Below are 14,096 nucleotides of genomic sequence, written 5' to 3'. Positions count from 1 at the left end.
TGTTTCCTAGATGTTGTGTTTCCTAGATGCTGTGTTGTGTTTCCTAGATGCTGTGTTTCCTAGATGCTGTGTTTCCTAGATGCTGTGTTGTGTTTCCTAGATGCTGTGTTTCCTAGATGCTGTGTTTCCTAGATGCTTGTGTTTCCTAGATGCTGTGTTTCCTAGATGCTTGTGTTTCCTAGATGTTGTGTTTCCTAGATGTTGTGTTTCCTAGATGTTGTGTTTCCTAGATGTTGTGTTTCCTAGATGTGTGTTTCCTAGATGCTGTGTTTCCTAGATGCTGTGTTTCCTAGATGTTGTGTTTCCTAGATGTTGTGTTGTGTTTCCTAGATGTTGTGTTGTGTTTTCTAGATGCTGTGTTTCCTAGATGCTGTGTTTCCTAGATGCTGTGTTGTGTTTCCTAGATGCTGTGTTTCCTAGATGCTGTGTTTCCTAGATGCTGTGTTGTGTTTCCTAGATGCTGTGTTTCCTAGATGTTGTGTTTCCTAGATGTTGTGTTTCCTAGATGTTGTGTTGTGTTTCCTAGATGCTGTGTTTCCTAGATGTTGTGTTGTGTTTCCTAGATGCTGTGTTTCCTAGATGCTGTGTTTCCTAGATGCTGTGTTTCCTAGATGCTGTGTTGTGTTTCCTAGATGCTGTGTTTCCTAGATGTTGTGTTTCCTAGATGTTGTGTTTCCTAGATGTTGTGTTTCCTAGATGCTGTGTTTCCTAGATGTTGTGTTTCCTAGATGTTGTGTTTGTTTCCTAGATGCTGTGTTTCCTAGATGCTGTGTTTCTAGATGTTGTGTTTCCTAGATGTTGTGTTTCCTAGATGCTGTGTTTCCTAGATGTTGTGTTTCCTAGATGTTGTGTTTCCTAGATGTTGTGTTTCCTAGATGTTGTGTTTCCTAGATGCTGTGTTTCCTAGATGCTGTGTTGTGTTTCCTAGATGTTGTGTTTCCTAGATGTTGTGTTTCCTAGATGCTGTGTTTCCTAGATGTTGTGTTTCCTAGATGTTGTGTTTCCTAGATGTTGTGTTGTGTTTCCTAGATGTTGTGTTTCCTAGATGTTGTGTTTCCTAGATGCTGTGTTTCCTAGATGCTGTGTTTCCTAGATGCTGTGTTTCCTAGATGTTGTGTTTCCTAGATGTTGTGTTTCCTAGATGTTGTGTTTCCTAGATGTTGTGTTTCCTAGATGTTGTGTTTCCTAGATGTTGTGTTGTGTTTCCTAGATGTTGTGTTTCCTAGATGTTGTGTTTCCTAGATGTTGTGTTGTGTTTCCTAGATGCTGTGTTTCCTAGATGTTGTGTTTCCTAGATGTTGTGTTTCCTAGATGTTGTGTTTCCTAGATGCTGTGTTTCCTAGATGTTGTGTTTCCTAGATGTTGTGTTTCCTAGATGTTGTGTTTCCTAGATGTTGTGTTTCCTAGATGTTGTGTTTCCTAGATGTTGTGTTTCCTAGATGTTGTGTTTCCTAGATGTTGTGTTTCCTAGATGCTTGTGTTTCCTAGATGTTGTGTTTCCTAGATGCTGTGTTTCCTAGATGTTGTGTTTGTTTCCTAGATGTTGTGTTTCCTAGATGTTGTGTTTCCTAGATGTTGTGTTTCCTAGATGCTGTGTTTCCTAGATGTTGTGTTGTGTTTCCTAGATGTTGTGTTTCCTAGATGTTGTGTTTCCTAGATGTTGTGTTTCCTAGATGTTGTGTTTCCTAGATGTTGTGTTTCCTAGATGCTGTGTTTCCTAGATGTTGTGTTTCCTAGATGTTGTGTTTCCTAGATGTTGTGTTTCCTAGATGTTGTGTTTCCTAGATGCTGTGTTTCCTAGATGTTGTGTTGTGTTTCCTAGATGTTGTGTTTCCTAGATGTTGTGTTTCCTAGATGTTGTGTTTCCTAGATGCTGTGTTTCCTAGATGTTGTGTTGTGTTTCCTAGATGTTGTGTTGTGTTTCCTAGATGCTGTGTTTCCTAGATGCTGTGTTTCCTAGATGCTGTGTTGTGTTTCCTAGATGCTGTGTTTCCTAGATGTTGTGTTTCCTAGATGTTGTGTTTCCTAGATGTTGTGTTTCCTAGATGTTGTGTTTCCTAGATGTTGTGTTTCCTAGATGTTGTGTTTCCTAGATGCTGTGTTGTGTTTCCTAGATGCTGTGTTGTGTTTTCTAGATGCTGTGTTTCCTAGATGCTGTGTTTCCTAGATGCTGTGTTGTGTTTCCTAGATGCTGTGTTTCCTAGATGCTGTGTTTCCTAGATGCTGTGTTGTGTTTCCTAGATGCTGTGTTTCCTAGATGTTGTGTTTCCTAGATGTTGTGTTTCCTAGATGCTGTGTTTCCTAGATGCTGTGTTTCCTAGATGCTGTGTTTCCTAGATGCTGTGTTTCCTAGATGCTGTGTTTCCTAGATGCTGTGTTTCCTAGTGTTTCCTAGATGTTGTGTTGTGTTTCCTAGATGTTGTGTTTCCTAGATGTTGTTTTCCTAGATGTTGTGTTTCCTAGATGCTGTGTGTGTTGTTTCTCCTAGATGTTGTGTTTCCTAGATGCTGTGTTTCCTAGATGCTGTGTTTCCTAGATGTTGTGTTTCCTTCCTAGATGTTGTGTTTCCTAGATGCTGTGTTTGTTTCCTAGATGCTGTGTTTCCTAGATGCTGTGTTTCCTAGATGTTGTTGTGTTTCCTAGATGTTTGTTTCCTAGATGCTGTGTTTCTAGATGCTGTGTTTCCTAGATGCTGTGTTTCCTAGATGCTGTGTTTCCTAGATGCTGTGTTTCCTAGATGCTGTGTTTCTAGATGTTGTGATGTTTCCTAGATGTTGTGTTTCCTAGATGCTGTGTTTCCTAGATGTTGTCCCTAGATGTTGTGTTTCCTAGATGCTTTCCTAGATGCTGTGTTTCCTAGATGCTTGTGATGCTTTCCTAGATGTTGTGTTTCCTAGATGTGTTTCCTAGATGTGTGTTTCCTAGATGTGTTGTGTTTCCTAGATGCTGTGTTTCCTAGATGTTGTGTTTCCTAGATGTTGTGTTTCCTAGATGCTGTGTTTCCTAGATGTTGTGTTTCCTAGATGCTGTGTTTCCTAGATGCTTGTGTTTCCTAGATGCTGTGTGTTTCCTAGATGCTGTGTTTCCTAGATGTTGTGTTTCCTAGATGCTGTGTTTCCTAGATGCTGTGTTTCCCTAGATGCTGTGTGTTTCCTAGATGCTGTGTTTCTAGATGCTGTGTTTCCTAGATGCTGTGTTTCCTAGATGCTGTGTTTCCTAGATGCTGTGTTTCCTAGATGCTGTGTCCTAGATGCTTGTGTTTCCTAGATGCTGTGTTTCCTAGATGCTGTGTTTCCTAGATGCTGTGTTTCCTAGATGCTGTGTTTCCTAGATGCTGTGTGTTTCCTAGATGCTGTGTTTCCTAGATGCTGTGTTTCCTAGATGCTTAGATGCTTTCCTAGATGCTGTGTTTCCCTAGATGCTGTGTTGTGTTTCCTAGATGCTGTGTTTCCTAGATGCTGTGTTTCCTAGATGCTGTGTGTTTCCTAGATGTTGTGTTTCCTAGATGTTGTGTTTCCTAGATGCTGTGTTTCCTAGATGAGATGCTGTGTTGATGTTTCCTAGATGCTGTGTTTCCTAGATGCTGTGTTTCCTAGATGCTGTGTTTCCTAGATGTTGTGTTTCCTAGATGCTGTGTTTCCTAGATGCTTGTGTTTCCTAGATGTTGTGTTTCCTAGATGCTGTGTTTCCTAGATGCTGTGTTTCCTAGATGCTTGTTTCCTAGATGTTTCCTAGATGCTGTGTTTCCTAGATGCTGTGTTTCCTAGATGCTGTGTTTCCTAGATGCTGTGTTTCCTAGATGCTGTGTTTCCTAGATGCTCCTAGATGCTGTGTTTCCTAGATGCTGTGTTTCCTAGATGCTGTGTTTCCTAGATGCTGTGTTTCCTAGATGTTGTGTTTCCTAGATGCTGTGTTTCCTAGATGTTGTGTTCCTAGATGTTGTGTTTCCTAGATGCTGTGTTTCCTAGATGCTGTGTTTCCTAGATGCTGTGTTTCCTGTGTTTCCTAGATGCTGTGCTGATGTTGCTCCTAGATGTTGTGTTGCTTTCCTAGATGCTGTGTTTCCTAGATGCTGTGTTTCCTAGATGTTGTGTTTCCTAGATGCTGATGTTGTGTTTCCTAGATGTTGTGTTTCCTAGATGTTGTGTTTCCTAGATGATGCTGTGTTTCCTAGATGTTGTGTTTCCTAGATGTTGTGTTTCCTAGATGTTGTGTTCCTAGATGCTGTGTTTCCTAGATGCTGTGTTTGTTGTGTTTCTAGATGTTGTGTTTCCTAGATGTTGTGTTTCCTAGATGTTGTGTTTCCTAGATGCTGTGTTTCCTAGATGTTGTGTGTTGTGTTCCTAGATGCTGTGTTTCCTAGATGTTGTGTTTCCTAGATGCTGTGTTTCCTAGATGCTGTGTTTCCTAGATGCTGTGTTTCCCAGATGTTGTGTTTCCTAGATGTTGTTTCCTAGATGTTGTGTTTCCTAGATGCTGTGTTCCCTAGATGTTGTGTTTCCTAGATGTTGTGTTTCCTAGATGTTGTGTTTCCTAGTGCTTCCTAGATGCTGTGTTTCCCTAGATGTTGTGTTTCCTAGATGCTGTGTTTCCTAGATGCTTGTGTTTCCTAGATGTTGTGTTGCTCCTAGATGCTGTGTTTCCCTAGATGCTGTGTGTTTGTTTCCTAGATGTTGTGTTTCCTAGATGCTGTGTTTCCTAGATGCTGTGTTTCCTAGATGCTGTGTTTCCTAGATGTTGTGTTTCCTAGATGTTGTGTTTCCTAGATGTTGTGTTTCCTAGATGTTGTGTTTCCTAGATGCTGTGTTTCCTAGATGTTGTGTTTCCTAGATGCTGTGTTTCCTAGATGCTGTGTTTCCTAGATGCTGTGTTTCCTAGATGCTTGTTTCCTAGATGCTGTGTTTTCCTAGATGCTGTGTTTCCTAGATCCTTCCTAGATGTTGTGTTTCCTAGATGCTGTGTTTCCTAGATGTTGTGTTTCCTAGATGTTGTGTTTCCTAGATGCTGTGTTTCCTAGATGTTGTGTTTCCTAGATGTTGTGTTTCCTAGATGCTGTGTTTCCTAGATGTTGTGTTTCCTAGATGTTGTGTTTCCTAGATGTTGTGTTTCCTAGATGCTGTGTTTCCTAGATGTTGTGTTTCCTAGATGCTGTGTTTCCTAGATGTTGTGTTTCCTAGATGCTGTGTTTCCTAGATGTTGTGTTTCCTAGATGTTTCCTAGATGTTGTGTTTCCTAGATGTTGTGTTTCCTAGATGCTGTGTTTCCTAGATGTTGTGTTTCCTAGAGATGTTTCCTAGATGTGTGTTTCCTAGATGCTTGTGTGTTGTGTTTCCTAGATGTAGTAGATGTTGTGTTTCCTAGATGTCTGTGTTTCCTAGAGACCTTGTGTTTCCTAGATGTGTTGTGTTTCCTAGATGTTGTGTTGTGTTTTGTCTGTGTTTCCTAGATGTTGTGTTTCCTAGATGTTGTGTTTCCTAGATGATGTGTTTCCTAGATGCTGTGTTTCCTAGATGATGTGTTTCTAGATGCTGTGTTTCCTAGATGTTGTGTTTCCTAGATGTTGTGTTTCCTAGATGCTGTGTTTCCTAGATGTTGTGTTTCCTAGATGTTGTGTAGAGAGAGACTGTCTGGTTACCCAGTAGAGAGAGACTGTCTGGTTAGCCGGTAGAGAGAGACTGTCTGGTTAGCCGGTAGAGACTGTCTGGTTACCCAGTAGAGAGAGACTGTCTCCTCTTACCTTAGTTCAGGGTAAACGTTCTCCATATACCAACGGAAGGACTTGCAGTTCAGTTTGCGTCTCAGAGTCAGACGCTCTGCAATGCTGCCAAAGGCCTTGCCCTGCGCTGAGGGCCTCGCTGAGTAGTAGTACTGTTTATACTCATCCATCCACACCTCTGCTGCTCGACGTGTGTTCCTGACATCACACACACACACACACACACACACACACACACACACACACACACACACACACACACACACACACACACACACACACACACACACACACACACACACACACACACACACACACACACACACACACACACACCTGGTCAGGTAGGATAATAACACAGCAGCATTGTGTACAGAGGAAGGCAGACAGTACAGAGGAAGGCAGACAGTACAGAAGAAGGCAGACAGTACAGAAGAAGGCAGACAGTACAGAAGAAGGCAGACAGTACAGAGGAAGGCAGACAGTACAGAGGAAGGTAGACAGTACAGAGGAAGGCAGACAGTACAGAGGAAGGTAGACAGTACAGAGGAAGGCAGACAGTACAGAGGAAGGCAGACAGTACAGAGGAAGGCAGACAGTACAGAGGAAGGCAGAGAGTACAGAGGAAGGCAGACAGTACAGAAGAAGGCAGACAGTACAGAAGAAGGCAGACAGTACAGAGGAAGGCAGACAGTACAGTACAGAGGAAGGCAGAGAGTACAATACAGAAGAAGGCAGACAGTACAGAGGAAGGCAGCGACTACAGAGGAAGGCAGACAGTACAGAGGAAAGCAGACAGTACAGAGGAAGGCAGACAGACAGTACAGAGGAAGGCAGACAGTACAGAGGAAGGTAGACAGTACAGAGGAAGGCAGACAGTACAGAGGAAGGCAGAGAGTACAATACAGAAGAAGGCAGACAGTACAGAGGAAGGCAGCGACTACAGAGGAAGGCAGACAGTACAGAGGAAAGCAGACAGTACAGAGGAAGGCAGACAGTACAGAGGAAGGCAGACAGTACAGAGGAAGGCAGACAGTACAGAGGAAGGCAGACAGTACAGAGGAAGGCAGAGAGTACAGAGGAAGGCAGACAGTACAGAGGAAGGCAGACAGTACAGAGGAAGGTAGACAGTACAGAGGAAGGCAGACAGTACAGAGGAAGGCAGACAGTACAGAAGAAGGCAGACAGTACAGAGGAAGGCAGACAGTACAGAAGAAGGCAGACAGTACAGAGGAAGGTAGACAGTACAGAGGAAGGCAGACAGTACAGAAGAAGGCAGACAGTACAGAGGAAGGCAGACAGTACAGAGGAAGGCAGACAGTACAGAGGAAGGCAGAGAGTACAGAGGAAGGCAGACAGTACAGAAGAAGGCAGACAGTACAGAGGAAGGCAGACAGTACAGAGGAAGGCAGACAGTACAGAGGAAGGCAGAGAGTACAGAGGAAGGCAGACAGTACAGAAGAAGGCAGACAGTACAGAGGAAGGCAGACAGTACAGAAGAAGGCAGACAGTACAGAGGAAGGCAGACAGTACAGTACAGAGGAAGGCAGAGAGTACAGTACAGAGGAAGGCAGACAGTACAGAGGAAGGCAGACAGTACAGAGGAAGGCAGACAGTACAGAGGAAGGCAGACAGTACAGAGGAAGGCAGAGAGTACAGAGGAAGGCAGACAGTACAGAGGAAGGCAGACAGTACAGAGGAAGGCAGAGAGTACAGAGGAAGGCAGACAGTACAGAGGAAGGCAGACAGTACAGAGGAAGGCAGACAGTACAGAGGAAGGCAGAGAGTACAGAGGAAGGCAGACAGTACAGAAGAAGGCAGACAGTACAGAGTAAGGCAGACAGTACAGAAGAAGGCAGACAGTACTGAGGAAGGCAGACAGTACAGTACAGAGGAAGGCAGAGAGTACAGTACAGAGGAGAGGCAGAGGAAGGCAGAGTACAGAGGAAGGCAGACAGTACAGAGGAAAGCAGACAGTACAGGAAGGCAGACAGTACAGAGGGAAGGCAGACAGTACAGAGGAAGGCAGACAGTACAGAGGAAGGCAGACAGTACAGAGGAAGGCAGACAGTACAGAGGAAGGCAGACAGTACAGAGGAAGGCAGACAGTACAGAGGAAGGCAGACAGTACAGAGGAAGGCAGACAGTACAGAAGAAGGCAGACAGTACAGAGGAAGGCAGACAGTACAGTACAGAGGAAGGCAGACAGTACAGAGGAAGGCAGACAGTACAGAGGAAGGCAGAGAGTACAGAGGAAGGCAGACAGTACAGAAGAAGGCAGACAGTACAGAGTAAGGCAGACAGTACAGAAGAAGGCAGACAGTACTGAGGAAGGCAGACAGTACAGTACAGAGGAAGGCAGAGAGTACAGTACAGAGGAAGGCAGACAGTACAGAGGAAGGCGGAGAGTACAGAGGAAGGCAGACAGTACAGAGGAAAGCAGACAGTACAGAGGAAGGCAGACAGTACAGTACAGAGGAAGGCAGAGAGTACAGTACAGAGGAAGGCAGACAGTACAGAGGAAGGTAGACAGTACAGAGGAAGGCAGACAGTACAGAGGAAGGTAGACAGTACAGAGGAAGGCAGACAGTACAGAGGAAGGCAGACAGTACAGACAGAGGAAGGCAGACAGTACAGTACAGAGGAAGGCAGACAGTACAGTACAGTGGAAGGCAGACAGTACAGAGGAAGGCAGACAGTACAGAGTAAGGCAGAGAGTACAGAGGAAGGCAGACAGTACAGAGGAAAGCAGACAGTACAGAGGAAGGCAGACAGTACAGTACAGAGGAAGGCAGACAGTACAGAGGAAGGCAGAGAGTACAGTACAGAGGAAGGCAGACAGTACAGAGGAAGGCAGACAGTACAGAGGAAGGCAGAGAGTACAGAGGAAGGCAGACAGTACAGAAGAAGGCAGACAGTACAGAGGAAGGCAGAGAGTACAGAGGAAGGCAGACAGTACAGTACAGAGGAAGGCAGAGAGTACAGAGGAAGGCAGACAGTACAGAAGAAGGTAGACAGTACAGAGGAAAGCAGACAGTACAGAGGAAGGCAGACAGTACAGAGGAAGGCAGAGAGTACAGAGGAAGGCAGAGAGTACAGAGGAAGGCAGACAGTACAGAGGAAGGCAGACAGTACAGAGGAAGGCAGACAGTACAGAGGAAGGTAGACAGTACAGAGGAAGGCAGAGAGTACAGTACAGAGGAAGGCAGACAGTACAGAGTGGCTGGCTCTCTAGTCCAGCCTTTTTCAAACATCTCCTCTGGGACCCCCAGACATCATTTCTTGTAGCCCTGAACTTACTCACCTGATTCACGTAGTCCAGGGCTTGAAGATTAGTTGACAAATTGAATCAAGTGTTCTAGCTGTGGAATAGTTGAAATACATGAAACGGCTGGGGGTCCCCGAGGAGAGATTTGAAAAGGGCTGCTCTGTCTGGACTGAAAAGTTCATAGCAGAGCGTAGCCCCGACCACTCACTTGATGTATGTGAGAGCATTGCCCTCTGGGAAGTCGTAGGGGTGTCGTTTCCTGAAGACGTGTCCCACTCTGCTGCAGGGCAGAATCTCCAGGCTCCCACCACACATCCACACCCTGAAGGACAGCTCTGAGGAGGGAGGGACACAGTATGTAAAGGGAAACCCTAACCCTAACCCTAACCCTAACCCTAACCCTAAACCCTAACAGAATCTCCAGGCTCCTACCACACATCCACACCCTTGAAGGACAGCTCTGAGGAGGGAGGGACACAGCGCAATCGGAAAGTTCTCAGACCCCTTCCCCTTTGTTACCTTACAGCCATACTCTAAAATGTTCCTCCTCAATCTACACACGATACCCCATAATGACATCACGATACCCCATAATGACATCACAATACCCCATAATGACATCACAATACCCCATAATGACATCACAATACCCCATAACGACATTGATTTGTCATTATGGGGTATTGTGATGTCATTATGGGGTATTGTGATGTCATTATGGGGTATTGTGATGTCATTATGGGATATTGTGATGTCATTATGGGGTATTGTGATGTCATTATGGGATATTGATGATGATGGAAAAAACTATTGAATCCATTTTAGAATAAGGCTGTAACAGAACAGAATCTGGGAAGGGGTCTGAATGCGTTCCGAATGCACTGTATATTCAATATGTAGGAGACTATACACACACATTGTTTATATTTTATATATGTGTCAACACAAACACATCCTCACTCTGAGCGACAGCTCTGATATAATCTAACTTTTCCTGACAGCTCTGAAACGTGACACCAGGACAGACAGACACAGACAGGATATGTGTTATACACCATTAACGTCCCTTAGCTTCTTGTTCTGACTGATGTGTACCAGATGAAGTATACGGCCAACGCTGCTAATGAGGGCTAATGCAGATCAGACAAGTAGTTCTGTTGGAGGACTCAGTGTGAGACGCCTCTTGTTCAGTTCTAACAGACAAGCTCCACCAGATAAAGGCAAATGATAGAATTTCCTTTCAAATAACGGGCATGATGATCTGTCATTTTACATTTACATTTAAGTCATTTAGCAGACGCTCTTATCCAGAGCGACTTACAAATTGGTGCATTCACCTTATGACATCGAGTGGAACAGCCACTCGAGCCAACATTTTAATCCTGATGTGATTGTATTACTGTCAACATACAGTGGGGGCAAAAAAAGTATTTAGTCAGCCACCAATTGTGCAAGTTCTCCCACTTTAAAAGATGAGAGAGGCCTGTAATTTTCATCATAGGTACACTTCAACTATGACAGACAAAATGAGGGGGAAAAATCCAGAAAATCACATTGTAGGATTTTTAATGAATTTATTTGCAAATTATGGTGGAAAATAAGTATTGTAGGTCTGGTCAAATGAATATCGTTTTGAAGCTAAACCCAGGTCTGCACGCCACATAGTGTTGGTATCTCTGAGGTCCTACTTTGCGGTTGTGAATTATTGTCGGCCGGAGATTGTCAAGCATCTCCTGGATTCCACTCAGCCTACAAGACACTGATGCAGACCTTTGTAACGTTATAAAAAGTCTAATAAATCCATGTAATATAGTCTACCTACACCATCACAATAAATCCATGTAATATAGTCTACACCATCACAATAAATCCATGTAATATAGTCTACACCATCACAATAAATCCATGTAATATAGTCTACCTACACCATCACAATAAATCCATGTAATATAGTCTACCTACACCATCACAATAAATCCATGTAATATAGTCTACCTACACCATCACAATAAATCCATGTAATATAGTCTACACCATCACAATAAATCCATGTAATATAGTCTACACCATCACAATAAATCCATGTAATATAGTCTACACCATCACAATAAATCCATGTAATATAGTCTACCTACACCATCACAATAAATCCATGTAATATAGTCTACACCATCACAATAAATCCATGTAATATAGTCTACACCATCACAATGAATCCATGTAATATAGTCTACCTACACCATCACAATAAATCCATGTAATATAGTCTACACCATCACAATAAATCCATGTAATATAGTCTACCTACACCGTCACAATAAATCCATGTAATATAGTCTACCTACACCATCACAATAAATCCATGTAATATAGTCTACCTACACCTTCACAATAAATCCATGTAATATAGTCTACACCATCACAATAAATCCATGCAATATAGTCTACACCATCACAATAAATCCATGTAATATAGTCTACACCATCACAATAAATCCATGTAATATAGCCTACATCTTCACAATAAATCCATATAATATAGTCTACCAACACCATCACAATAAATCCATGCAATATAGTCTACACCATCACAATAAATCCATGCAATATAGTCTACACCATCACAATAAATCCATGCAATATAGTCTACAGTACACCATCACAATAAATCCATGCAATATAGTCTACACCATCACAATAAATCCATGTAATATAGTCTACACCATCACAATAAATCCATGCAATATAGTCTACACCATCACAATAAATCCATGTAATATAGCCTACATCTTCACAATAAATCCATATAATATAGTCTACCAACACCATCACAATAAATCCATGCAATATAGTCTACACCATCACAATAAATCCATGCAATATAGTCTACACCATCACAATAAATCCATGCAATATAGTCTACACCATCACAATAAATCCATGTAATATAGTCTACATCTTCACAATAAATCCATTATTTATTTTAGACAGGTCTAAAGAAACATGATATGTAGAAAATGTAGTCTATTTCAGAAGAACATAATAACATACTCTGAGTTGTCCTTATGTTAGGGTCCTGGTGTGGCTATGCCAAATGGCTGTGGGTATTATTTGATAGTATGAAGAATACAATTGAACAAAGCTGAATAAAATATAATAAAATATAAAGATGAATGAGTGAACATATATATATATATATTTTGATTTTTTAAATACATTAATGAAGGGACTCTAATGATGATTTTAAAAATTATTTGAAAAAAGTAACATGAAAAGCATGCGCAGGCTGTACACACTTCATCAGTCTCTCATTCACAGTTTGATAATATTCTCACGCCTAAAATATCCCGGCTGCATCCCCCTTGTGTGACCGTAATCCTGAAAGAATCCATGCCTTTAAGCGGCCAAAGTGACCTTTATACCCTGAATATAATAATTATACTCCCTTCTCCCGGCTGCCGTGCTCCAAAGCAACTCTCTCAGATATCTCGGTTCTCATTAGCCAATGCCCGTCATGTGCTCGGGTCACATGTATTTCATCTAAGAAGTGAAGGCTACAAGTGAATGAAGACAGACACATCAGGGACACAACTGAGCGTGTCCACATTTAGTCAGCCAACAAGCCTAACAAACAGCAAAAGCACTAGCCTATGTCAACCTACTCTACCCCCATTGTACAAAAGTTGGCCTATTCTATTGGTCAACTTGTCCTTCTGTGCAAGAAATAAATATTCCAAACATACTCTGGGACAGTTGTGGGATGCGATAGATACCACATTAATACAACTACCAGCATTCAATATATATATATTTTTTAAAGTAATTGTCTTTACAAATATACCAAATCATATATGTGTGAAATTAGTTTTGATTTAGAATGGACCATTATCATGTACCTGTCTCAGAACAGGGGAAAAAAATACATGCCACCTATGTACTTAAATAGCGGATGGAGGACGCTTTTCCCCGGGGTTTATTTTCATGCCAGCCAGGTAGGCTCTACTCCGGTTGTAAAGACAAGCAATGTGCTTCATATTAGGAAAGTTGAGAGAATACATATAGTAAGGCTATAGAAAGCTGATGGGATCCTCCTCTTTTTAACAGAGGCCATCACTCTGTTTTCTCTCGCAATTGCATAGCCTATAGAAATGTTGGGCAACATGGGCAACATGAGCTCTCATGAAGTGTTTGATTAGATTTGCATTGATGTCAGAGTGATTAGAGGGACAATAGAGTGCTGAGTACCAGGCAGTTAGCAAGTTTGATAGGCTACTAATGACCATCAGTAGCGTCAGAGCTCTAAAATTAGATGAAGGTACATCTGCATAGGACATTTTTTATTTTTGTATCTCTAGATATCTAATCAGATGGGACCGAGACGATCTCAGTGAATTAAACAAAAGTCAAGCACACACACCCACTCAGTGATCTCACAAAAGTTCTCCCCCCTCCCCCTCCCCCCCAGTGATCTCACCAAAGTTCTCCCCTCCCCAGATGTCCATGTGAGTGTCGTACTGCCCCAGGTGGTTGAACCAGCTCTTGTCCATCACAAAGATCCCTCCTGCAATCACTGGAGTTCTGTAGCAGAGAACACAGGAGGACAGACTGTCTGATACACACAGGAGGACAGACTGTCTGATACACACAGGAGGACAGACTGTCTGATACACACATATTGAGACTGGTGTTTTGTGGGTACTATTTAATGAAGCTGCCAGTTGAGGACTTGTGAGGCGTCTGTTTCTCAAACTAGACACTCTAATGTACTTGTTCTCTTGCTCAGTTGGGGCCTCCCACTCCTCTTTCTATTCTGGTTAGAGCCAGTTTGTGCTGTTCTCTGAAGAGAGTAGTACACAGCGTTGTACGAGATATTCAGTTTCTTGGCAATTTCTCGCATGGAATAGCCTTCATTTCTCAGAACAAGAATAGACTGACGAGTTTCAGAAGAAAGTCATTTGTTTCTGGCCATTTTGAGCCTGTAATCAAACCCACAAATGCTGATACTCCAGATACGCAAGTAGTCTATAGAAGGCAGTTTTAGTGCTTCTTTAATCAGAACAACAGTTTTCAGCTGTGCTAACATAATTGCAAAAAGGGTTTTCTCATGGTCAA

General features: G+C 42.6%; 1 protein-coding gene across 1 annotated transcript in view; it reads right to left on the bottom strand.

Annotated features, from left to right (window-relative positions):
- Window positions 1–14,096, bottom strand: part of LOC118382061 (polypeptide N-acetylgalactosaminyltransferase 16-like) — a 74,461-nt gene that overhangs the window by 12,117 nt on the left and 48,248 nt on the right. The window contains exons 9-11 of the mRNA XM_052509917.1: window positions 13,459–13,562; window positions 9,193–9,319; window positions 5,738–5,914 (exon numbers count right to left, since the gene is read on the bottom strand). Coding sequence (XP_052365877.1) covers window positions 5,738–5,914; window positions 9,193–9,319; window positions 13,459–13,562 — 408 coding nt within the window. The remainder of the gene's footprint in view (window positions 1–5,737; window positions 5,915–9,192; window positions 9,320–13,458; window positions 13,563–14,096) is intronic.

Source organism: Oncorhynchus keta, unplaced genomic scaffold (genome assembly GCF_023373465.1).
Source record: "Oncorhynchus keta strain PuntledgeMale-10-30-2019 unplaced genomic scaffold, Oket_V2 Un_contig_5163_pilon_pilon, whole genome shotgun sequence".
Taxonomy (NCBI): domain Eukaryota; kingdom Metazoa; phylum Chordata; class Actinopteri; order Salmoniformes; family Salmonidae; genus Oncorhynchus; species Oncorhynchus keta.
The sequence above is the reverse complement of the archived record's forward strand: the minus strand, read 5'-3'. Positions and strand labels throughout refer to the sequence as shown.